Source organism: Microtus pennsylvanicus, chromosome 2 (assembly GCF_037038515.1).
Source record: "Microtus pennsylvanicus isolate mMicPen1 chromosome 2, mMicPen1.hap1, whole genome shotgun sequence".
Lineage (NCBI taxonomy): Eukaryota > Metazoa > Chordata > Mammalia > Rodentia > Cricetidae > Microtus > Microtus pennsylvanicus.
The window spans coordinates 82,953,222-82,980,708 of record NC_134580.1 but is presented as its reverse complement, the minus strand read 5'-3'; the positions used below and the strand labels follow the sequence as shown (position 1 = coordinate 82,980,708).

At 37.6% G+C, this 27,487-nt stretch overlaps 2 protein-coding genes across 2 annotated transcripts in view; one reads left to right on the top strand and one right to left on the bottom strand.

Annotated features, from left to right (window-relative positions):
• The window catches only part of LOC142844280 (olfactory receptor 4K3-like), a 49,733-nt gene extending 26,515 nt beyond the window's left edge, over nt 1–23,218 (bottom strand). The window contains exon 1 of the mRNA XM_075962615.1: nt 23,028–23,218. Coding sequence (XP_075818730.1) covers nt 23,028–23,218 — 191 coding nt within the window. The remainder of the gene's footprint in view (nt 1–23,027) is intronic.
• Nucleotides 23,219–23,329: 111 nt separating this feature from the next.
• Nucleotides 23,330–24,259, top strand: LOC142844945 (olfactory receptor 4K3-like). Its single transcript, XM_075963722.1, has one exon. It carries the CDS (start codon nt 23,333–23,335, stop codon nt 24,257–24,259), a length of 927 nt encoding a protein of 308 aa, XP_075819837.1. The 5' UTR covers nt 23,330–23,332.
• The last annotated feature ends 3,228 nt before the right edge of the window (nt 24,260–27,487 follow it).

Here is a 27,487-nt window from a genome sequence, read left to right as displayed (position 1 = left end):
TCCAAATGGATTAAAGACCTCAATATCAGCCCGAAAACACTGAATCTGACAGAAGAAAAAGTGGGAAATACCCTACAATAGATGGTCACAGGCGATCGCTTCTTAGGTATAACCCCAGAAGCACAGACATTAAGGGCCACATTGAATAAATGGGACCTACTAAAACTGAGAAGCTTCTGTAAAGCAAAGGACACTGTCACTAAGACACAAAGGCAACCTACTGACTGGGAGAAGATCTTCACCAACCCCGCAACAGACAAAGGTCTGATCTCCAAAATATATAGAGAACTCAAGAAACTAGACTTTAAAATCCTAATTAACCCAATTAAAAATGGGGCACTGATCTGAACAGAGAATTCTCAACAGAAGAAGTTCAAATGGCCAAAAGACACTTAAGGTCGTGCTCAACCTCCTTAGCAATCAGGGAAATGCAAATTAAAACAACTTTGAGATATCATCTTACACCTGTCAGAATGGCTAAAGTCAAAAAGACCAAGGATAGCCTTTGCTGGAGAGGCTGTGGAGGAAGGGGTACACTCATCCATTGCTGGTGGGAATGCAATCTTGTGCAACCACTGTGGAAGTCAGTGTTTCGGTGTTTCAGGAAATTCGGGATCAATCTACCCATGGACCCAGCAATACCACTCTTGGGAATATACCCAAGAGATGCCCTATCATATGACAAAAGCATTTGTTCAACTAATTTTTTTTGTATTTGTTGAAATTTTTTTTTTTTAACTGAGCATGCGTTCAATTTTAGAGAAGCTTCCATGAGGTGCTGAGAAGAAGGTACATTCTGTTTTGTTTGGGTGTAGTGTTCTGTAGATGTTTGTTAAGTCCAGTTATGTCATGATGTCTATTAGTTCTCTTATTTCTCTGTCAATTTTCTGTTTGGTTGACTTGTCCATTGGGGAGAGTAGGTTCTTGAAGTCTCCTATTAGTGTGTGGGGTTTGATGTGCGATTTAAGTTTTAGTAATATTTTTTTTTACATTTGTGGGTGCTCTTGTACTTGAGGCATAGATGTTCAAGACTGAGATTTCATCTTAATGGATTGTTCCTGTGATGAGTATAAAGGGTCTTTCTCCATCTTTTCTGGTTGATTTTAGTTTGGTCTATTTATTTTAGATATTTGCATAGCTACACCTGTTTGTTTCTTAGGTCCATTATATTGGAAAACCTTTTCTCAACCTTTTATTGAGGTAATGTCTGTCTTTGAGGTTGAGGTGTGTTTCTTGTATACAGAAGAAGGATGGATCCTGCTTTTATATCCATTCTATTACCTGTGTCATTTTATAGGTGAATTGAGTCTATTGATATTAAGAAATATTAATGACTAGTGATTGTTAATTTCTATTATATTTGGTGGTAGTGTTTGTGTGTTTCCCTTCTCTGGGGTTTGCTGATGTGAGATTATATGTTGCTGGTGGGTTTTTTTTTTTGGTGCAGTTAACTTCCTTGGATTGGGGTTTTTCTTCTAGTATGTTCTGTAGAGATGAATTTGTGGATAGTTATTGATTAAATCTGGTTCTGTCGTGTAATATTTTGTTTTCTCCACCAGTTGTGATTAAAAGCTATGCTGGGTATAGTACTCTGAACTTGTATCCAGGTTCTTTTAGTGTTTGCATCACGTTTGTCCAGGACCTTCTGGCTTTCGTGGTTTCCTTTGAGAAGTCAGGTGTATTTCTGAAAGGTCTATCTTTATATGTTATTTGATCTTTTACCTTCACAGCTCTTAATATTCTTTCTTTATTCTGTATGTTTTGCATTTTGATTATTATATGCATATATTAATTGCTATTTCTTTGGTCCAGTCCATTTGATGTTCTGTAAGCTTCTTATACTTTCATGTTCTTCTTTAGGTTGGAGAAGTTTTCTTCTAGATTTTGATGAATATATTTTCTATGCCTTTGAGCTGGAGTTCCTCTTCTTCTGTCCTTATTCTTAGGTTTGGTCTTTTCATGGTGTCACAGATTTCCTAGATGTTTTGTGTTAAGACTTTGTTGAAAATAATGTTTTCTTTGACCAATGACTCTTTTTCCTCTATAGTATCTTCCACATATGAGATTCTCTCTTTTGTCTCTTGCATTCTATTGGTTATGATTTACTCTGTAGTTCTTTTTTGCTTACCCAGATTCTCCATATACAGAATTCCCTTGGTTTGTCTTTCCTTTTTTACGTCTATTTCAGTCTTCAAATCTTGAACTGTTTGCTTCACCTGTTTGATTTTTCTTGGTTTACTTTGAAGGATTTATTGCTTCCAATTTTTGTGTTTTCTCCTCCATTTTTAAGGGAATTTTTCATTTCCTCCTTAAAGGAAATTATGGAGATCATCCTCAAAAATCACATTTAAAATTGTTTTCTTCTGCTTCTTCTGAGTTAGAATGATCATGTCTTGTGTGACCTCTGGGTTTTGGTGTTACCGTGTTGCTTTTCAGATTGATGGATGAATTCTTGTCCATCTCTTCCATCAATTGGTGCCAACAGTGTCTTTGTCTCTTGGTCCAATCCTTGTAGTGGCTGTTTGTGTCTTTGGGAACTGTTCATGGTCTGCTCTGTACTGCCACTGTCTGTGTCTTAGAAAGCCACTGAAGTCTCTCTTGGCCTGATCTCTTGGTTTGCTCTTTTGGTCCATTCTGTAGAGTCACAGACTGTGCTTCAGAGTTCCTCTCATGGTCCTCTCTTTTGGTCCTATCTGTGTAGTTGCAGCTTGTGTTTCAGCATTCCTCTGAGGTTCCTGGGGGGTATAGGAGGGTTTGGGGGCAGAGTAGGATGTGTAGCTTGTAGAGTCTGATGAATGGGGTGGGGTGTTGGAGAAGTCTACCTGTAGGAAACTCACCTGCTGGCTGGATAGAGTAGTTGATGCAGGGGTGGTTGGGGCCTGGGATTTTGCCCCAGTTTAGAGGGCCTAGAGAGTGGGTTGTCCTACTGGGTCACATACCTCTTGGTCCTCTATGTGTATTAGCAGGTTGTGTTTCAGGGTTCCATCTAGGTTCCCCAGGGGTGGAGGTGTAAGGGTGTTTGGCGTTAGATTGGGACTTGTAGCTTGCAAGGTACTATTGATGGGATGGGGGTGTTGGAGGAGCCTACCTGCAGGAAACTCACCTGCTGCCTGGCTAAAGAAACTGAGTCATGTGGGAGACAGGGTTTTGCCCTTGTATAGTGGGTCTAGAGAGTAGGGCATATTGCCAGGTAGGAGGTCAAATACCTCTTGGTCTCAAGTTCATTTATCTTAGTGTTGGAAGATGTGCTCACTAGTGGGTCTCTGACTCTTGTGCCTGAATTTTGAAACTCTTTTCCTCCTGTTGGGTTGCTGTGTCCAACTTGCATAGACACTTTTTGCTTCATATTATTATATTTTATTTTTTTATGTTTGGTTATCTCTTAGAAGCTTGTTTTCTAATGACTTAAAAGGAGTAGATCTGGAGGGGGGAAGTAAGGAATAACTGGGATGAGTATAAGGAGAGGAAACTATTATCAAGATATATTGCACGAGAAAAGACTCTATTCTCTTCTTTTTAACTTTCTTTTCATTTATTCTTTCTGCCCTTTACATCATGCATATTGATCTTACTCATTTCCCCGTCTTTTTTGTATTTACCCTCTGCCCTTCCAATCCTCTCCTCCCAATTAAAATAACATTTAAGAAGCAAAAGAAAAAAGAAAAGGAAAAATCTGGTCATGGGAGCTGTAGTAAGAAACAGTGAGTCACACACTAAACCCGTTTGTCCATATTTCTTTACTTGCAAGTGTTCCTTGTAAATAATCATTGATCTGGTTCGAGGCCTCTGGTTTCTACTATCCTATCCATGGTGGGCCCTCACTGAGACACCTCCTGAATATCCTGTGATTATCCTGTGTTGTGGAGATTCTACGGCTTTGGGGCTTCAGAACAGGCCTCTTCATTTGCGCTCATAGATCAGAGAAGATGTGGATGTTGGGGTGTAGCAATTCTGGGCCTGGGTAGCTGAGGGTTGTTCAGCCCACCAGTTCTTCCTCATCCTCACCACCATGATGAGCTCTCCAGAATTGCCAGGGGCCTGCTCTCCCACTTGCCCACCTGATTTGTACCCAGCTGTTGCTGTAGTCCTCTTGCTGGCCAGGGCTAGAAACCCCTGCTACATTTGGCCTCATGGCATGGGGTGGAACTGTTCCTGGAGTTCTCTCCTGGATCGCAGTTCAAAAATCTATTTTCGCCGGGCGATGGTGGTGCACGCCTTTAATCCCAGCACTCGGGAGGCAGAGGCAGGCGGATCTCTGTGAGTTCGAGACCAGCCTGGTCTACAGAGCTAGTTCCAGGACAGGCTCGAAAGCCACAGAGAAACCCTGGCTCGAAAAAACAAAACAAAAAAATCTATTTTCGCGGAGGTGAAGGGGGTGGGGCGGGGTGGTGGTGGCGCAGGCCATTAATCCTAGCACTTATCAGGAGATACAGTTTTGGAGAAATCTTTCTTAATATTTGCGCTTTATTTACCTTAATCCCCTGTATCCATAAATAATGACCCAACACTTGAATGGAGCAAAACCCACTGCTGTATGAGGCTTCCTACTACTGCGTGAACTTACTCATCGTGCTTGGAAAAGTCTAGAGGCTCCACAATCAATTTTGGTCCTAGTTAAGGGGTCTTTGATTTTTCCCTGGTGTTAAATGTCACTAAAGAGAGCCTTGTAATAAGTTCCAAGGCAATGCTATTATAACTTTTTTGTCCTGCTCACCAGCAGTTGGGGTTTTCTGTCTAATGCCTGAGGTTGGAGAAAGCATAGCCAGTTTCTTTGATCCTTAGTGACTTATTTCCTCTTAGGAGTAATCTTAAAATGTGTCCAAGAGCATTTAGTATATTGTACTTTTATTTTATTTAGTTCCTGGAAGTTAATTTGTCTTCTTTATTTCTTCTTAGCCCACTCTTAAACCAGTAGTACATTGTTTAAACGCCATGACTTTATGCATTTTTTTCCAGCGATCCTTCTGCTATTTATTGATTTCAAATTTTATTGCATTCTTACCTGATAGGTTATATAAAACTATTTTAATTTTTCTGTATTTGTTCATATTTGTTTTGTGTCCCAATATGTGGTACATTTTATAGAAACTTCCATGAACAACTGAATAGAATATGTATTCTTCAGGAATTGGGTAGAATATTCTGTAGATATGTTAGGTTTATTTGATGTATGATGTCATTCAATTTTGATATTTCTCTATGTCTTTATGACATGATTATTAAATCATAGGGGATGTTGAAATTACCTATTATTACTGATTTGTGGTTAGATGGGGTCCTGTAGTCCAGTTTTATGTGTGCTATTTTAATTTTTCTCTTCATTTTGATATTTTTTTTGTTTTTGTTTTTTTGTTTTTGTTTTTGTTTTTTTTTAATTTATTTATTTATTAAGGATTTCTGCCTCCTCCCCGCAACTGCCTCCCATTTCCCTCCCCCTCCCCTGATCAAGTCCCCCTCCTTCATCTGCTCAAAGAGCAATCAGGGTTCCCTGACCTGTGGGAAGCCCAAGGACCGCCCACCTCCATCCAGGTATAGTAAGGTGAGCATCCAAACTGCCTAGGCTCCCCCAAAGCCAGTATGTGCAGTAGGATCAAAAACCCACTGCGATTGTTCTTGAGTTCTCAGTAGTCCTCATTGTCCGCTATGTTCAGCGAGTCTGGTTTTATCCCAGGCTTTTTCAGACCCAGGCCAGCTGGCCTTGGTGAGTTCCCGATAGAACATCCTCATTGTCTCAGTGTGTGGGTGCACCCCTCGCTGTCCTGAGTTCCTTGCTCGTGCTCCGTCTCCTTCTGCTCCTGATTTGGACCTTGAGATTTCTGTCCGGTGCTCCAATGTGGGTCTCTGTCTCTGTCTCCTTTCATCGCCTGATGAAGGTTAATATTCAGGAGGATGCCTATGTGTTTGTCTTTGGATTCACCTTCTTATTTAGCTTCTCTAGGAACATGAATTTTGATATTATTTTATATTTCAATCATTTCCCACTTTCCTTTTCTTTCTCCCAAATATCTCATATACTCCTTCTTGTACTTTTCAAATACATGCCCTCTCTTTTCATTAATTGTATTCACATACATTATTGAAATATGTTCTTGGTCAATTATTTCTTTAATTAGAGTGAAATTTACTTCTGTATGTATGTATGTATGTATGTATGTATGTATGTATGTATTTCTTTATGATTAGTTTAGGGATGAGCCCTTTTTTTCAGTTAGCTATTGGCACACATGTATACTTGGAGGTCTCACTTCCTTTAAAATATATTATTCTTATCCTTTCCCTCTAAGTTAATGCCTATTTTTGAAGGTACGATGAATTTCTTGTACACAACAAAATCAAGACTTTTCTCTATTTTTCTTCTTAATCTATTAATTTGTATCTTTTGATTTGGCATTTAGAGCATTAATATTTAAAGCTTCCATGCAGTGTCTATGTGGATTTCAAACCATTTTTTTCCTGTCCATAATATTAGCCCTATTTTGTACTTCAGCAATTATATCCTCATTTGTTTTCTTATTGTAGCTTTGTGGGTATGCTTATTCCTCACCTCAGTTCAAATTATTACTTCTTATATTTTCTGTTAGACTAGTTTGAGAGACAAAAATTCTTTTAGCCTATATTTTTTTCTTTGGTTTTTTGAGACAAGGTTTCTGTATAGATTGGGTGCTTGTTCTAGAAGTTGCTCTGTAGATGAGGCTGGCCTCAAACTCATAGAGATCCTCCTGCTTCTGCCTCCTGTGTACTGGGATTAAAGGCATTAGCCACCATCGCCTGGTTTTTTTTGTTGTTGTTTTGAATTTCTTTCAGCCTTTTTTTAATATTACAATGTTAGATTTTTTTAATTTTTCCTTTATCTATGGCAGACAGTTTTGATAGATAAAGGGCTCTAGGCTATCATCTGTACTTTTATAGAACTTGGAGTCTATTGCTTTGTGGTGTTCTGGTTTTTAAGGCTTCCAGTGAGAATGCAGATGTTATTCTGATAGGTTTGCCTTTATATATGATTTGTTGATTTTAATATCTTTTTTTGATCTGAATATTTAGTGTTTTAACTATTTTATGACATGGGGAGTTTCTTCTCTGTTCTTACGTGGTGGTCCATGTGCTTCTTGTATCTGTATTCTTTAATTTGGGCAAGTTTTTGCTATAATCCTATTGAAGATATATTCTGTGTTCTTGACCAAGGATCTTTCTCCTTCTATGACTGTAATTTGTAAATTTGGGCTTTTCATGGGGTCCCAACGTTCCTATATTTTCTTTGTGTTTGTGTCTGTCTGTCTGTCTGTGTATTTGTGTGTTTGGATATGTGTGTGTTTAATTTGATCTTTGTTTGGTGGTCAGATTTATCTATTTTATCTTCAATTTTGATACTCCATCTTTTTTGTTTCATTTTATTTTTTGTTTGTTTGTTTTTTGTTTTTCGAGACAAGGTTTCTCTGTCCTGGAACTAGCTCTTGTAGACCAGGTTGGCCTTGAACTCACAAAGATCCACTTGCCTCCCTTGTGCTGGGATTAAAGGTATATGCCACCACCGCCCAGCTTGATACTATATCCTCTATTCAATCTATTCTACTTGTAATGTTTCTTCCTGAGTTTTCTAATTGGGATGTTGAAATTTCAATTCCATCTCAATTTCAAGTTGAGTTATTTTTCATGTTTTCTCTTTGCTAAATTTATTTTTCAAATCCTAAATTAACTTTATCATTCAACTTTGTTGTGTATTTTTTTACTTTAATTTATTTTCTAAATTATTTCATGTGTTTATTTTTGTTCTCTTTAAGTGCTTTTATTCTTTCATCATATTTATAATTGTTCTTTTAAATTCCAATCACTTAGATTCTTTTTTCTTTCTTTCTTTCTTTTTCTTTTTTTGAGACAGGGTTACTCTGTGTAATTTTGGTGCCTGTTCTGGAACTAGCTCTTGTAGACCAGGCTGGCCTCGAACTAACAGAGATCCTCTGGCTTCTGCCTCCTAAATGCTGGAATTAAAGGCATTTGTCACTGCTCCCTAGCTAAGCATTGAGATTCTTATGGGTATTTTTCATTCAAGACCTGTTTTACAGAACTGGTAATCATGGTGGGACACTCTCATCATCTTGATGTTTCATCTGAGCTTGTGGACTTACTGTATTCCTTTTTTGTCTGGTATAAGATTCTAGCTTGTTCCTGTTGATAGAGGTTCTATCTATCTTACTATGTTGAGCAAGATCAAATTAGCTACAAATTCTAACATGTAGAGAAGAGGAACTTCTAAGGGCTCATCTCCAGTCAGGCAATTATTTAAAGTGGGTAGCAGCTGCCGTGGCTACTTGTAGCTTTCCCATGTTCCAGTGTATAACCCAACACTTATGTGCCCATGGGCAGTACTAATTGGACTCACTGGGCTACTAAAAAGAGAACATGGACTTAGAAGAGACATGTATTAGAGGAAACCTTGTGGGAATTGGAAGGAGGTAATATGAATGGATGTGATTCAGATACATATATGAACCTTTTAAAAATAAAATTTAAGAAAATTGATACTTGTTTCATAACCCTGATCATTGTGTAACATATTATTATATATTATATGTATTTGAGGTAGCAGAATTGTGATGTTTTGGTGAAAATTGTATGTAAATATAAATTTATTTAATCAGTTCACCTTTGATAAATGTATCTACTTATATCAATACTTATAGGGTTTTGACTGTTTCATTATACCTTTTCCTGTATGTGATTACTTATTCTTGCAATTCTACCACAATAGTCACACATTTGAAACTTTGTAGTTCAGAACATGCTAAAACATGTAGCTTAGAAACTGCTGTATTATAAATAATTGACCTATTTTTCTGTTTGAAATGATCTTTTTTTCTTCAGCAATATTCTTCCATCTAAACGATAGTTTGCCTAATATTAAATAATTGCTGAAGTTTCTCTTGATGTATGTTACTATCACTTGCATTTCTTATTTTTTTGAGATAGAACCCCTGTTGGGCACTGTTCATGTAGCCAAGAACCTGAGACTAGACAAAGCAAGGACGTAGGGAAAAACCAAAACTAAAAGAATATAGTGATAAAATGACACCTAATGACATGCTATGCTCATAGATCAGTGTCTTGCTTATTCATCATGAGAGAAGCTTCTTCCTACAGCAGACAGAAACAAATACAGAAGTTCAGAAGTGGACAATGTGTGGAGAGCAAGAAACCTAGGAACATTCCGTCCTAGATGTCTCCATATAATCTCTCCCCTCATAACTCAGAGGGCAATGAGGAAGCGGAGGCATAAAGATTATAGACACCAGTTGAGACAGAAAACACAAATAAGGCTTTATAGATATGCCAGGACTGATACACATATGGACAAACCATAGTTCATGTTTTATTGAAATAACAAACAGTTTAATGGATAGCTTTAGTTATTGAAGCTCATATAATTGATATGAGAAAACATTGTATTTGCTTATGCAACCATTTTATTTTTATTAAGGTAATAAAATCAACACCAAATAATGTTTACTTATATTTCCTGTACAGCTTATAATTTTTCTTATATCCTTTGATAAGTTTCTTTTTCCCCCTTTTGTGTTTTTTGAGAAAAAAACATTCCTTCATGATTTGAGCTTCAAATTTCCTGTATATCACCCAGTCTATTGACAGGCATATATAGAAATCTAGTGATTAGAATTTCTAAGTGCCATAATGCCTCATCTTCCCTTTGGGTTACACATATCTGAGTCCCTTCACTTTTTTTTTCTTAGCTGAGAGCTTTTTTTTTTGTTTCTTTTTTTTTTTTTGATAAAAGAAGAATAAAGAAAAAAAAAACAAATTTCCACCTCCTCCCAGCCTCCCCTTTCCCTCCCCCTCCTCCCACTCTTCTCCCCCTCCTCCCACTCTTCTCCCCCTCCTCCCACCCCTCTTCCCTTCCCCCCACTCCTCTCCCCCTCCCTCTCCAGTCCAAAGAGCAGTCAGGGTTCCCTGCCCTTTGGTAAGTCCTAGGTCCTCCCCCCTCCGTCCATATCTAGGAAGGTGAACATCCAAACTGGCTAGGCTCCCACCAAGCCAGCAGATTGCGTAGAATCAAAACTGCGTGCCATTGTCCTTGGCGTCTCATCAGCCCTCATTGTTCGTCATGATCAGAGAGTTCAGTTTTATCCCATGCTTTTTTTGGTAATAGTCCAGCTGGCCTTGGTGAGCTCCCACTAGATCAGCTCCACTGTCTCAGTGGGTGGGTGCACCCCTCGTGGACCCGACTTCTTTGCTCATGTTCTCCCTCCTTCTGCTCCTCATTGGGACCTTGGGAGCTCAGTCCAGTGCTCCAGTGTGGGTCTCTGTCTCTATCTCCATCCATCGCCAGATAAAAGTTCTAGGATGATATGCAAGATATTTGTCAGTATTGCGCTAGGATGGGGTCATTTCAGGTTCCCTATCCTCAGCTGCCCAAGGAACTAACTGGGGACCACAGCTTGGGCACCTGGGAGCCCCTCTAGGGTCAATTCTCCTGCCCACCCTAAAGTGGGTCCCTTAACTAAGAATTATGGTTCTGTGCTCCCCTATCCAACCTTCCTTTATCCCGATCCTCCTGTTTCCCCAAGTCCCCCCTCCTTCCCTTCTACCTTTTCTCTCCCCATCTCCCCTTACCCCCTTTCCACCCCACCCCCAAGATCCCACTTTTCTCCCCGGCAATTTTGTCTACTTCCCTTATCCAAGAGGATAACGATATGTTTTTCCTTGTGTTCACCTTCTTACTTAGCTTCTTTAGGTTCGCCTATTGTAGACTCCGTGACCCCTATTTATGGCTAGAAACCAATTATGAGTGAGTACATCCCATGTTCTTCTTTTTGGGTCTGGGATACCTCACTCAGGATAGTGTTTTCTATTTCCATCCATTTGCATGCAAAATTCGAGAAGTCATTGTTTTTTACCGCAGCGTACTACTCTAGTGTGTATATATTCCATACTTTCTTCATCCATTCTTCCATTGAAGGGCATCTAGGTTGTTTCCAGGTACTGGCTATTACAAATAATACTGCTATGAACATAGTTGAACAAATGCTTTTGACATGTGATAGAGCATCTCTTGGGTAAATTCCCAAGAGTGGTATTGCTGGGCCCAGGGGTAGGTTGATCCCGAATTTCCTGAGAAACCGAAACATTGACTTCCACAGTGGTTGCACAAGATTGCATTCCCACCAGCAATGGATGAGGGTACCCCTTCCTCCACAGCCTCTCCAGCAAAGGCTATCCTTGGTGTTTTTGACTTTAGCCATTCTGACAGGTGTAAGATGGTATCTCAAAGTTGTTTTGATTTGCATTTCCCTGATTGCTAAGGAAATTGAGCACGACCTTAAGTATCTTTTGGCCATTTGAACTTCTTCTGTTGAGAATTCTCTGTTCAGTTCAGTGCCCCATTTTTTAATTGGGTTAATTAGCATTTTAAAGTCTAGTTTCTTGAGTTCTCTATATATTTTGGAGATCAGACCTTTGTCTGTTGCGGGGTTGGTGAAGATCTTCTCCCAGTCATAGGTTGCCTTTGTGTCTTAGTGACAGTGTCCTTTGCTTTACAGAAGCTTCTCAGTTTTAGTAGGTCCCATTTATTCAATGGTGCCCTTAATGTCTGTGCTTCTGGGGTTATACCTAAGAAGCGATCACCTGTGCCCATCTGTTGTAGGGTATTTCCCACTTTCTCTTCTATCAGGTTCAGTGTTTTCGGGCTGATAATGAGGTCTTTAATCCATTTGGACTTGAGTTTTGTGCACGGTGATAGATATGGGTCTATTTTCATTCTTCTACAGGTTGATATCCAGTTGTGCCAGCACCATTTGTTGAAGATGCTTTCTTTCTTCCATTGTATACTTTTAGCTCCTTTATCGAAAATGAGTTGTTCATAGGTTTGTGGGATAAAGTCCGGGTCTTCTATACGATTCCGTTGGTCGACTTCTCTGTTTTTATGCCAGTACCACCCTGTTTTCATTACTGTAGCTCTGTAATAGAGTTTGAAGTCAGGGATGGTAATGCCTCCAGAAGATCCTTTATTGTATAGGATTGTTTTGGCTATCCTGGGTTTTTTGTTTTTCCATATAAAGTTGATTATTGTCCTCTCCAGATCTGTGAAGTATTTTGATGGGATCTTGATGGGGATTGCATTGAATCTATAAATTGCCTTTGGTAGAATTGCCATTTTTACTATGTTGATCCTCCCAATCCAAGAGCAAGGGATGTCCATCCATTTTTTGGTATCCTCTTCAATTTCTTTCTTCAATGCCTTAAAGTTCTTGTCAAATAGATCTTTCACTTCCTTGGTTATATTTACCCCAAGATATTTTAGGCTATTTGTGGCTATCATGAATGGAGAAGCTTCTCTGATTTCCCTCTCTGCTTCCATATCCTTTGTGTATAAGAGGGCGACTGATTTTTTGGAGTTGATCTTGTATCCTGCCACATAACTAAAGCTGTTTATCAGCTGTAAAAGTTCTTTGGTGGAGTTTTGGGGGTCGCTTAAGTACACTATCATATCATCTGCAAATAACGAAAGTTTAACTTCTTCCTTTCCGATTCGAATCCCCTTGATCCCATTATGTTGTCTTATTGCTCTTGCTAGAACTTCAAGCACTATATTGAAGAGGTATGGAGAGAGTGGACAGCCTTGTCGTGTTCCTGAGTTAAGCGGGATGGCTATGAGTTTCTCTTCGTTTAATTTGATGTTAGCTGTCGGCTTGCTCTATATAGCTTTTATTATATTTAGGTATGACCATTGTATCCCTAATCTCTCCAAGACTTTTAACATAAATGGATGTTGAATTTTGTCAATTGCCTTTTTAGCATCTAATGAAATGATCATATGGTTTTTTTCTTTCAGTTTATTTATATGCTGGATTACATTGATAGATTTTCGTATGTTGAACCAGCCCTGCATCTCAGGAATGAAGCCTACTTGATCATAATGGATAATTTTTCGGATGTGTTCTTGGATCCGGTTTGCCAGTATTTTGTTGAGGATATTTGCGTTGATATTCATGAGTGAGATCGGCCTGTAATTCTCTTTCCTGGTTGAGTCTTTGTGTGGTTTTGGTATCAGAGTAACTGTAGCTTCATAAAAGGAATTTGGTAATGACCCTTCTGTTTCTATATTGTGAAATACATTAAGGAGTATAGGTATTAGGTCTTCTTGGAAGTTCTGGTAGAATTCCGCATTGAAACCATCTGGTCCTGGGCTTTTTTTGGTAGGGAGGTTTTTGATAACCTCTTCTAATTCTTCGTGACTAACAGGTCTATTTAGATTGTTCACCTGGTCCTGATTTAACTTTGGTAAATGATATTTATCTAAGAAAGTATCCATTTCCTTTACATTTTCCAGTTTTGTGGCATATAGGCTTTTGTAGTAAGATCTAATGATTCTCTGAATTTCCTCTGTGTCTGTGGTTATGTCCCCCTTTTCATTTCTGATCTTATTAATTTGCAAATTCTCTCTCTGCCGTTTGATTAGTTTGGATAGGGGTTTGTCAATCTTGTTGATTTTCTCCAGGAACCAGCTTTTTGTTTCATTGATTCTTTGGATTGTTCTCTGTGTTTCTATTTTATTGATTTCAGCCCTCAGTTTGATTATTTCCAGTCTCCTACTCCTCCTAGGTGAGTCTGCTTCTTTTTTTTCTAGAGCTTTCAGGTGGGCTGTTAAGTCTCCAATGTGAGCTTTCTCTGTTTTCTTTAAGTGGGCACTTAGTGCTATGAACTTTCCTCTTAGGACTGCTTTCATAGTGTCCCATAAGTTTGAGTATGTTGTTTCTTTATTTTCATTGAATTCCAGGAAGACTTTAATTTCTTTCTTTATTTCTTCCTTAATCCAGGTATGGTTCAGTAGTTGGCTGTTCAGTTTCCATGACTTTGTAGGCTTTCTGTGGGTAGCCTTGTTGTTGAATTCTAACTTTAATCCGTGGTGATCTGATAAGACACAGGTGGTTAGTAATACTTTTTTGTAACTGTGGATGTTTGCTTTGTTACCGATTATGTGGTCAATTTTCGAGAAGGTTCCATGAGCTGCAGAGAAGAAGGTGTATTCTTTCCTATTTGGGTGGAATGTTCTATAGATGTCTGTTAAGTCCATTTGTTTCATTACCTCCATTAATTGTCTTATTTCTCTGTTAGGTTTCTGTCTGATTGACCTGTCCATTAGTGAGAGAGGAGTGTTGAAGTCTCCTACTATTAGTGTGTGCGGTTTGATGGCTGCCTTGAATTTTAGCAAAGTTTCTTTTATGTACGTGGGTGCTTTTATATTAGGGGCATAGATGTTCAGGATTGAGACTTCATCCTGATGAACTGTTCCTGTTATGAATATAAAATGCCCCTCTCCATCTCTTCTGATTGATTTAAGTTTGAAGTCAACTTTGTTAGAGATTAGTATGGCCACACCTGCTTGTTTCTTAGGTCCATTTGCTTGATAGGCCTTTTCCCAACCCTTTACTCTGAGTAGGTGCCTGTCTTTGTGGTTGAGGTGTGTTTCTTGTAAACAGCAGAATGTTGGATCCTGTTTTCTTATCCAATCTCTTAGCCTGTGCCTTTTTATAGGTGAGTTGAGACCATTGACATTAAGTGATATTAATGACCAGTAGTTGTTAACTCCGGTCATTTTTTTTTTTTAGTCGTAGAGTTTGTGTGTGTCCCTTCTTTGGTTTGTGTTGATGAAGGGTCTCTAGATGTCTGAGTTATTGTGGTCATTGTTGGACTCCTTGGTTAGTGATTTTCCTTCTATTAGTTTCTGTAAGGCTGGATTTGTGGCTGCATATTGTTTAAATTTGTTTTTATCCTGGAAAATTTTATTTTCTCCATTTATAGTGAACGAAAGCTTGGCTGGGTATAGTAATCTGGGCTTGCATCCATGGTCTCTCAGTTTCTGCAGTACATCTATCCAGGACCTTCTGGCTTTCATGGTTTCCATGGAAAGGTCAGGTGTAAGTCTGATAGGTTTACGTTTGTAAGTAATTTGGCCTTTTTCCTTTGCCGCTCTTAATATTTTTTCCTTATTCTGAATGCTTTGTGTTTTGATAATTATATGGCGAGGGGATGGTTTTTTTTTGATCCAGCCTATCGGTGTTCTGTATGCTTCTTGCACCTTCATAGGTATATCTTTCTTTAGGTTGGGAAAGTTTTCTTCTATAATTTTATTAAATATATTTTCTGGACCATTGAGCTGCACTTCTTCTCCTTCTTCTACTCCTATTATTCTTAGGATTGGTCTTTTTATTGTGTCCCATATTTCCTGAATGTTTTGTGATGAGAGTTTGTTGGACTTGCTGTTTTCTTTGATCAGAGTGTTTATTTTCTGTATGGTATCTTCAGAATCTGAGAGTCTTTCTTCTATCTCTTGTATTCTGCTGGTTATGCTTGTTTCTGTAGTCTCTATTCGTTTACCTAGATTTTCCATGTCCAGCCGGCCCTCTGTTTGTGTTTTCTTCTTTGCCTCTATTTCAGTTTTCAAATCTTGAACTGTTTCCATTATCTGTTTGATTGTTTTTCCTTGGTTTTCTAGGGTATCATTCACTGATTTATTCAATTCTTCAAACTTTCTGTTATATTTCTCATCCATTTCTATAAGGGCGTTTTTTACATGCTGTTTAAGGGCGTCAATCACTTTCATGAAGTCAATCTTTTCTCCTTCTTGATTAGGGTGTTCATGTCCTTCCGTTGTGAGGTCGCTGGTTTCTGGTGGCTTCATGTTGCTTTTCAGTTTCTTGGGCGAATCCTTGCCTTGTCGTCTGCCCATCTCTTCTTCCAAATACTCCCTTATGGATCTTCTTTTACCAGATCAGGTCTCCTTGCCTACCCAACGCGGCCTCCCCAATGTTGGCTCTCCTGGCACCAAGGGATCAGGTCTCCGTGCCCAACCCTCTCTCGTCCCAATGCTGGTTCTCCCCAATGCTGGTTCTCCTGGGGCCGAGAGATCAGGCCTCCGTGCTGGTTGGGCAGCTCGCAAACAAAGCGCCTACCCTGCTGGGTGCAGGCAGGCCACAGAAACAAAGGCACTGCAGCCCGCCTGGGCGCCCCGAGGACTGGGACCCAGTGCCCAATGCCATGCGCCTAGAGAGGGCAGTGGGGCCCAAGTGGGGAGGGCTCTGGACGGAACCTGGGTGGGCCAGGAAGAAAGAGGCAGTAACCAGGGAATAGAGGTCCTGCAGAGAGCCCAAGAAAGACAGGAGGCCAAGGGACCCCCGAGATCCCCGTCCCTGGCTTACGCCGTGGGCCAGAAACTCACCCCAATGCTGGTTCTCCTAGGGCCGAGAGATCAGGCCTCTGTGCTGGTTGGGCAGCTAGCAAACAAAGCGCCTACCCTCCTTGGTGCAGGCAGGCCACAGAAACAAAGGCACTGGAGCCCGCCCGGGCGCCCCGAGGACTGGGACCCAGCGCCCAATGCCACGCGCCAAAAGAGGGCGGGGGGGGGGGGGGCAAGTGGGGGGGGGGCTCTGGACGGAAGCTGGGTGTGCCAGGAAGAAAGAGGCAGTACCCAGGGAATAGAGGTCCTGCAGAGAGCCCAAGGAAGACAGGAGGCCAAGGGACCCCCGAGATCCCCCCGCTGAGAGCTTTTTAATTTTGTCTTTGAAAAGCCAAATCTTAGTTCTCATGCCACATTATATTTGCCTGTTGCAAAAACATAGACGTTACACCACCGGTGGGAATGTAAAGTAGTAGAACCAGTATGGAAAATAATATGTAGATTTCACACACCTTAAAAACAGAACTAATAGGTAAACCAGTTATGTTGTTTCTGAGTATATATCCGAAGTTTTTGAAATTAAGGTGTTGATTATTTTTTATAGTATGACTTCTCATAGTAAAGTTGTCAATTTAATCATTCATGGATAAGTGCATAAAGTTCAAAGTGGTTGATAATATTGAAGGAACTGTTCTCCAAACACAACAGGACATATGCAATAGGAACTCAGAGCAATTGTTACAGCATACATGAAGTGTTGGAGATGGGTTGCTTGCTCTTCCTGGCTGCCCGGCCACCTGGCTAACTCATCTCCAAAATAATTACACAGAAACTCTATTCATTAAATCACTGCTTAGCCCATTAGTCCTAGCTTTTTATTGACCAGCTCTTACATATTAATTTAACCCATATCTTTTAATCTGTGTATTGCCACCAGGCTGTGGTTTACTGGGTAAAATTCCCAGCTTCTGTCTCCAGTGGCTCGGTGGCTTTTCCCCAACTCTGCTCTTTTTTCTCCCAGCCTTCAGTTCCATCTTCCCCACTTACCTAAGTTCTAATCTATCAACAGGCCAAGGCAGTTTCTTTATTTAATAACCAATAAAAGCAACACATAGACAGAAGGACCTCCCATACCAATGAAGCTTTCATAAGGTACATTTATAGGTGGGAAGGTGGCTACAAAATCCCATCACTCCCTGAGGAGTTATAGGCATTTGATAGCAGTAGAATAGTACAGCCATTTTTCTTCAGTGATATGATCATTGTAGGCATCCCATACCCCAGGGCAGTCCTTATTTCCAAGAATAACTAGGCAATGTAAACTGGTTTCAGTGGAGAAAGAAGGAAAAAAGGCAATGTCAAAGATGGGTGGAAAAATATAGGAGGGGGCGTAGTTAGGGGATTGCGTGTTAAAAGTTTGAAAAAGAAATTAAATTGTTATAAATATTTTCATCATATAATCACTATAATAATATGCACATAAGTATTTTTAAAATAAGGTGGAGGATAATATAGGGAGATATACAACATTGACCTTTTTTAGCTTACATGCTAGATAGATGCACATGCTTGTAACATGTGTACATATGTATACACCTCATTAAAATACAAAAGAAGCATCACAGGTTAAGGAGCTAATTCACTGTCTATGCTATGATGGTACTTCTTCATGGTTAAATGCATGTATCAACACTTCTTAAATTTTACATTTTAAATTTCAGATTTTTCTTATCTATTGAATTGAAGAGATACTTCATTTATTTATTGTTTAGAAGGAAGGGTTTATTTGAGCTCACTGTTCCAGAAAAATAAGAACCCTTAATAGCAGGAAACATGACTTCATGTAGCAGAAGCAGGAAATTGAAGAGCTTAGTTCTTCAAAATCAGCATGAAGCCAAGAGAATGAACTTGTAGTGACTCCAGCTTTCAACTCTTAAAACCCACTCCAAGTGATATACATCCTCCTGCAAATCCATACCTTCCCATAAACTTTGCAAACAGTTCCACCAGCTAAGAAGGAAGTATTCAAATACATGAAACCGTGGGAGACATTCTCTTGCAAATCATTACATTGGATGATGTTGGGAATCTTTGAACTGGAGCTCTGCCACTTACCTCACTCTATGCAGGCTAATCTTTTATCTGTATTGATTAGATTCTTTAAATCTAAGATGAAAATAAGTATGTTTGAAATGTACATCTATGTCTTTTCTCTAAAACATATTGAAAGAAGAGGAGCCAAGAAGTCTCCAAGAATATAGATGTTTGTTGTCCAAGTCTGACAGTCTGAGATCAATCCCTAGAAAAATTGGAAACGTAGAAGAAGAGAATTAAGTTGATAGAGTGACACTCTGATTGATATATATATATATATATATATATATATATATATATATATATATATATATGTGTGTGTGTGTGTGTGTGTGTGTGTGTGTGTGTGTGTGTGTATACACACACACACAAACACATACACATTCACACAACATATACACACAATGAAAAATGGCACAAATACACACACAGGTATTTAAATATCATAATGGGGCCTAAATAACTTGCCAGCCATTTCAAACCTAGCAATACCAGGTACAAATATAGAACACAAAAAATATATCAGGTGTGTGACAAAGACTTGAAACAGATTTCAATACATTAAGAAATTTTGTTCACAGCATGGGTTTTGTTCTAGTCATATCTTACACGTTTAGCAAACGTTCTTATAACTATAAATTTTTGAGGCACTTTGTTTATACTGATACAGTAATAGACTAGGCACCAGCATGCTTCTTCTTCATCCTCTTTGGTGAAGTAAATAATTTTGACTAACACTATCAATGCTGGGCTAATGAACAAAGGGTTTTCCTTGTCTTTCTATTTTTACACATTTTCTGCACTAAGTATTACTATTAACAGAGAAATCCCTCAGATATGTCCAAGATAATTATTTCCAAGGTTCTCATTATATCCAGAATACAAAACAACTGACATGGTTCACCCATGGGACAATGTCAGGAAGTGAAGATTGGTCAGGCTCAAAGGAAGACTGTTTTTACACAACATGAATGTGTTCATAAGCACACATCAGATGGGAAGAAAGTGTGACCAAAGAGAAAACTATAATTTTGGTAAGTCATCTCTCTGATAGTCTTCTGTTACGAAGTTCTCCATCTACTTCTAGTTATCCCTTTTTACCAATACCCAGTGTGTTTACTGAGAACTGTTTCTTTGTTCTATGTCATCCTTGGAGGTCAGTTAATGTGATTTTTTTCATTTGTCATATTTCTTTCCTATTCATGTATACATCAGAAGATCGTCATTCTTTATCAGATAATCCATAAGAGCTTTATCCAACTACCATTGTATGATTATTCCCTTCAACTGAACAATATCAAGCATTTTAAATTCAGAATGAATATATAACTTTCAGCATAGAAATAGTAAAGATGACAAAAAATCAAATGAGACTAGAGATAATATATGGTCCTTATAGAACCCAAATTGAAAAAAAAAATTCTGAAAATTAGTGACTCCAAGGAGAAGGAGAGTTAGCTGCTCCCAGAGATGAGCTCCTTAATTTGTTCTCAAATGCTGCAGAGTGGTCAGCCTTGAATTAGTATGCAATAATAAATTTGGACTGAACAGATTATGTGTATATATATGTGTATCAATAAAAATATATATGAATAATTACCAAAGAAAAAGGCTATTAACTATAGTGGTAGTACTGGAAGTGTTTAGGGAGGAATATGATGGTAGAAAGGGAGGTAAGGATGTTATATAATTGTATTTCAATTAAAAGTATGTTTAAAATTAAAATAAACCTACAACCCCTAAACAGAAAATAAACAGAGAGGAGACAAAAAACCAATAGCAAAAAAATCTGCTAGCAAAACAAACTTAGAAGCTAATAAAATATAGTCCTTTACATCTCTATTATCTGTCATTTGATATCTATTAAGTTCTGTAAATAAGTTGATATCCAAAAATACTCAAATGAGTATAAATATTGATACTAAGTTTAGCACTTTGATAGAAGAGCAATCAATACAGAACAACATTACACATAGAAGAAAATAAATAACTTGTTTCTAGACTCTAAAAATATAATTAAGTGTGTCTCCCTTCATTAAAGATTGTTAATGTAAAAGCCAACGTTAGAACTGTCACTAAGTTAAACATAAAATTACATCAAAACTTTTATAGACTTTTGCGTGTCATTGGTTCTTTTAAAATACTGAAATGTTGTGGGAAAGAACAGAAAATGGTGAAATGGTTGTTATGTTCTCGAAAGAAAATTAACATGTCAAATGTCTTTTGTATCTGCTTATCTCATAGTTACTAAACAGGTATGCATGACCTAAGGAAAGTATAAGTAGCAAGTATTTTAAAGAAAGGTCACACACATACACATGCGTTTCATAGTAAAGGTAAGTGTTACCTGAACTAAATGAATAAATATGTGTATATATATGTATATATGTGTCTATGCTTACATATTTTACAAAAAGAGCTCATTTGAACAAAGAAATAATTGTCTATAACATTAAGAACTATGCTGTTTAAAAATACACTAGATAATATGATAAAGGGAAGCAACTCGTGTATCATTATACTCTGGAGACTAGAAAGACTTAATGATTCCCATGTGTATATTTCCTTCTACATATTTGCAACAAGTTATATTGAGTATGTAATATTTTTAAGCTATTGTAGTATCAGGCACCATTTTTACTAATGTCTCATTCATCATCTAGAAATAAAACAAACTGAATAATATCATTAAAAGAGTTTTGATGAATCATGGTCACCAGAATGTATCATAAATCAGATATAAGATATTTTATATCTACAGAGATATTATGTACTAGTGTCGTACATTTATAATACTAGAAGAGTTAATTTAAAAGGCATTACTTGATACTTGGTTCTATTTGGTAGTAGAGGTCAAAAGGAAAATCTCACAAAGCTCTGAAATGTGCTTGCTCTCTTAGATGGTAATTCATTTGTGGCAAAGTTATCATGGCTGCATGAACTTGTGCAGAACAAAGACAATACCAGAGACTATGTTAAAGAGGACAGGGAACTCCAGAATGACTCAACCACACACGAAGAAAAAAAGGCAACTAAGAAATATTAAGATCTGGAGAAACAATCATCCTCAGGGAGGAGCATATCTATAGATTATCTAATACCAAATGGTCACCTCTTGCGGCTTATATATACAAGTAACACTATTCAGACTGAGCAGGTTATATTTAGGTATAAGCATATATTCATGAAGTAGTAGGTACTGAAAAAAGAAACCATAAATTTGAAAGAGCATGGAGTGGGTCTATTATATGATTTATAGGAAAGAGAGGGAAGGGGAAAATGATTTAACTACATTATAATCTAAAAATTCAAGAAATAATTAGAATAAAGCAAAACAAAAATGTTGTCCTGAAATATTTAGGTTGACCAGAAGCTTCCTTATGAAAAGTCAAAATTATCAAGAAACACCAACTCTATGCCGTGTATTAGTGTATTTTCCTTATATACTTGATAAATCTTTGCAAGGCACATGTGTTTACTTTTATGCTATCATGGTGCTATAGCTCATTGATGTGTTGTTACCCATGTCTTCAATTTTTTTTGTTTGTTTTATCCTTACTCCTCCACCTTTCTGAGTCCTCAGAAAACAGGACTGTCAAATAGTTCTGATGATAACATCAGGGATCTCATTGTTCACCTGCTGGATTCCTCCCACCTAGAGACTTCAAAGGATAAAGGATGATAAGACCCATATGTTGAGAATCACTAAATGTGGGAGAAAAGGGAGAAATATTATCCATCATTCAGCTTAATATTATTTATTAGATCAGTATAAGCACCCTTCTGTGATTTGAGATGAAAATTGATGGTCACTGAAAGTGTAATGTCACACTCATCCAGGCTGACAAAGAATAGCTATGCTTACATGTTTATGTAATTTATTCTCTTCTTTTAAAAAAGCAAAGTTAATTGGTAGATATGTGACATAATGAGAAAATATACTGTTTTAGATCGATGGTAGATAACTTATTTGATATCAATAAAATATAATATTTAACGTATAAGAATTCTCAATATCTTTTGATGCAATTAAGATCAATATTTTTTTCCTAGTGCTAAGACTGAACTAAATGTGACTTTCAGAGCTAAGATTTGAATGCACGTTGCCATGTGCTTTGGTAAATCACCTCCGATGGATTTTGCAATGATATTTTGTTAATCAGTTTCCTAATGCATGAACTGGCTTTGTGGGAGCCTAGGCTGTTGGAATGCTCACCTTCCTGGACCTGGATAGAAGCGGGAGGACCTTGGACTTCCCTCAGGGCAGGGAACCTGGACTGCTCTTCAGTATTGAGAGGGAGGGGGAATGGAGTGGGGAGAAGGAGGGAGGAGTGGGGAGGGAGGGCAATGTGTGGGAGGAGGGGGAGGGAAATGGGAAACGGGGAGGAGGCGGAATTTTTTTTCAACAACAACAACAAAAGTCAAAGATATATATTTAATAATAAATAACACTGGATCTGGTTCAGTGTTTCTATCAATGTGTATATGTCATATGGCATTCTGAATGCTTCCTCTCTGAGATTTTGAAGGTTTCCAATTCTCTACTTCTGAGTTTGAGCTCAAAATTTTAATTTATTTATGTCACTAATATTATCTTCTGAATGCTCAAAGCAATCATCATAATGCTTCCAAAAACGGTAACATCCTGTCTGACCATTTGTATTGAACATAAATGCAGTTTCTATGTTTAAACCCCATTTATGTTATAGAATATCATGATTGTTAGTGATAAATTCAGAGCACGCACTTTTTCTTCACATTGTCATCCTGCCTTTTTGCTGCTCTCTCGTAGAGGGATTTCCCGATTGAGCATGTGGATAACAGTCGCGCCTGATGCTTCTCTTCGTGGGGAGTTGCTCTTGGCTCATTAGCTTTCACTTGGGCAGCAGTGTCACCCCTGTTTGCCTTAGATTCCTCTTTACATTTATGTCTTTCCATCCAGGTAAGTTTCAAAGTTAATAAACAGTTCTACAAAAGAAGTAATCTTCCTATTATGACGAAATCTTAATTTTTCTTAAATTGTAGGCCGCTTCTGAGGACTCACTGAGTGAAATGGATGGGGGCAATCAGTCTGTGGTGTCAGAATTTATGCTTTTGGGACTTACCAACTCTAAGAATCTTCAGGTCATACTCTTTGTGCTATTTTTCATACTTTATCTGCTCATCTTGTTTGGAAATATCGTCATCCTTGTTTTAATCACCACTGACCCCCATCTCCATTCTCCCATGTACTTCTTCTTGGCCAACCTGTCCTTTGTTGACTTATGTCTTTCTTCAAACACCACTCCTAAAATGATATCAGATTTTCTCAGAGAATACAAGACCATCTCCTTTGCAGGCTGCATTTTCCAGATTTTCTTTTCTCATTGTGTTGGTGCAGTGGAGATGGTTCTGTTGGTGGTAATGGCTTATGACCGCTATGTGGCCATCTGTAAACCACTCCACTACTTCACCATTATGAACCTGAAAAGATGCACTGGGTTGGTGTTGATTTCTTGGACTACTGGCCTTATACATGGCATAAGTTACTTGGCAGTGGTTTTGCAGCTACCTTTTTGTGGTCCCAAGGAAGTAGACAGTTTCTTTTGTGATATGCCATTGGTGATCAAGCTAGCCTGCATAGATTATCATGATTTAAATACTTTAATGCATGCTGACTGTGGGATTGTGGCTGTAACCTGCTTCATTCTATTGCTGATTTCATATACATATATCCTAATCACTGTTGGCCAGAGCTCTAAATCTGGTGTATCTAAGGCTCTGTCCACATGCAGTGCCCACATCACGGTGGTAATGATCTTCTTTCTGCCTTGCATCTTCATCTATGTGTGGCCCCTCAGTATTACCTGGTTGGACAAATTTCTTGCTGTGTTTTACTCCTTTTTTACACCACTACTAAACCCAGCCATTTATACATTGAGAAATAAAGAGATGAAAAATGCTATGAAAAGATTCATAGGCAAATTCTTGGGACTCTAAGGATATTCACAATATTCAGAAACATGCACTAATTGCTTCACACCATGAGATTGACTCTATGAAATATATTTAAAACCAACAAATACAGTTTATATTGACATTTTATACCAATCTTTTAATATGGATACAATTTAACATTTTAAAATATATGACATTTATTCATCAATCAGCAGAACACTGTTAATTCTTTTTCTTAAATTATAAATATAAACCTTTTCCACACAGGAAAGCCATCAAAGTATTCTTCTATGGTTTTAATAAATTTTAGCTTAACATTTTTGAGCAACCCCATATATTTATCTTAACAAATAAAATCTTAATAAATGTTACTTGAATATAATTCTGTATAACACCATATGCCCGTTAAATGTTTTTCTAATTTCATGATTATAAATTCTAATGGTGAACTTGAATTTTCCTAAAATATTTCGCCTGTAATATGTAACTATTTCTCCTTAGCCGGGAAATATCAAAGAATATATACTTGATACTGTCTTCCTTTTTAATAATCACATTACATAATATTTTGGTTTTGTTATTTTGTAGAAAAAAAACAAGAAGTTTTAAAATAGTTAATAAGTTTAGTATTTCCACCCAAAGAGAAGAAAGTGTCATTTTTAAATTTTAACCATTTTGTGGATGTTTAAATGTAGTAATGTTTCAACTTATTATGGTCATTATTACCTTAGTGAGTCTCACCCTGGACAATATTTTTTAAAGGAAAAGTCTTTATTTTATTATTATTATTTAAAAGTAACATGTTGTCAGTTTTCTATAGACTTAAATATACTTATAAGCTGGGAGATGATTATATATTTACTTAAGCTACATATTAAAATTGATTATTTTCTCATGCAATATATACTTATTACAGTTTCCTTTCTCTTTACTTCTGGTTCCTCTCACCTTCTTGCCTATTGGGATTCCCCTCACTGTCTGTCTTTCATTAGAAAAGAGCAGGTTTTAAGTGATAACAATAACATAAAATAAAATAGAAGATAAAAAAATTCATTATATTGAAGATGGACACTGCAAAGCAACAGAAGAAAAAGAGACCTAAGAGAAAGCAGTAACATCAGAGATCCCCTCATTCACACACTCAGGAGTCCTATAAAACTTCTAAGCTGAAAGCTACATTTATATGAAGAGGGTATGGCACTAAATCATGAAAGCCCTGTGCTTGCTGCTTTAGTCTTTGTTAGTTCATGTAAGTTTTTTCTCGATTTATTTAGAGGACCTTGTGCTCCTAGTGTCCTCCATTCCCTCTGGTTCTACAATGTTTCACCACTCATTTTTTTATATTTGATCTCTGAGGGAAAAAGCTTGATAGAGATATTCCATTTAGAGCTTTATATTTCAAAATATCTCTTTGTATAATGTCTGATTGTTGGTCTCTGTATTTGTTCCCATCTAATGCATGATGAAGCTTTCCCAGTAATATTTGAATGAGGCAATAATCTATGAGAATAGAGGAATGTCATTAGGATTCAATCATTTTATAATTTTTTTTGAATATGCACATTTTTGTGTTGTTCTCTAAGCTGCCTGGTCTCTGGTTCTTTTATAGATATGAGTTTTCATCTTGTGGGGAGAACTTTAAGTCAATTTAGACATTCATTGTTTTCTCCCACAAGTTTTGTGGCACCATACCATTAGCATAATTTGGCAAACAGTAGACAGTATAAAACAAAGTTTATTTATTTATTTATTTCCTTGTTTGTTTGTTTTAAGCCAGGGTTTCTCTGTAGCTTTGGAGCCTGTTCTGGAACTAGTTGTATACCAGGCTGGCTTCAAACTCACAGAGTTCTACCTGCCTCTATTTCTTGAAAGATGAGCTAAAGACATGTATCACCATGCCTAGCTACTTTATTGCTTTTTAAAAGGACTTTCCCTATACTTATTCTTTTCTCTATCAAGCCTTCATATATTTTTAAACACACTGTAAAATGTTTAGAAACTTCTTCTTCTGAATCTGATTTTACTATATATCTCCATGGTTTCTTGACTGCATGAGTCTTAAATTGCTAAGTGATATATATAGCTAGGATAACAGTGAGGCTTTAGTGGCTGGCTTTGCTCCATTCCTTAACATTTTAAGAGTATAGCTTCATGGTGAAGGTACTGGCAGGAACCCACCTAATTCATCTGGTAGGACATTGGACTCCTGTTCCCAGGATCATGGATTTGATCCTCATGTTGATTGCCAAATGGAGCACAATTAATAAAAATGTAGACACTGATTATGGTGTTCAATATGAAGACCAAAACAGCAAAGTAGCCAGTCACTGGCTTTTTCTTCTATCTCAGTATAAAATTGGTTTTCCTACCTCCAGGAAACCTCAGAATGAGACTAAGACTGAGAGCTATCTCCTCCTGATTTATAATCCTCTCTAGTTCTAGGATTAAGGGCATATACCACTACCACCTGCTTTTTATGGCAACTTAGTGTGACTACTGGGATTAAAAATGTGTGTAACTGCAGCCTAGTCTGTAATGCTGACCAGTGTGGCTGTTTTACTTTTCTGATCCTCAGGCAAGATTTAGTTATTAAAATACAATTTAAATGCCACTACAAATCTAACACCCTGAGAAAAACACCTAAAAAAATTGATAAAGGTAGAACAGAATTGACAGAGAGACCCTCTGAGCTGCATATGTGTACATACATGAGCACACGCATATATGTATATATGTACATTTATACATGCACATATACCACCATAGCACACACTAACTCACAAGCATAGATAAGTATAGCTAAATTATTTTTAAAAACATAATGGGGACTAAGTATGTTGCCAGATATTTCAAACCTAGCAATATCACATGCAAGTATGGAGGACAATGAAATCCATGAATTATGTGATGAAGAAATGAAATAGATTTTTCATACATTGGGAAATTATGTTCCCAGCATGGATTTTGTTCTAGTCATATCTCACACATTTACAAATTGTCTCCTAACTATGCATTTGAGTTACTTTGTTTATATTAAGACAATAACAAACTAGGCAACAGCATGCTTCTTCCTCATTCTCTTTGGTGAAGTGAATAATTTTGAAAAGTTGACTAACACTATCAATGCTGGGCTAACGAACAAAGGGTTTTCCTTGTCTTTATATTTTCACAAATTTTCTGCACTAAGTATTACTATTAACAGAGAAATCCCTCAGAGATGTCCAAGATAATTATTTCCAAGGTTCTCATTATATCCAGAATACAAAACAA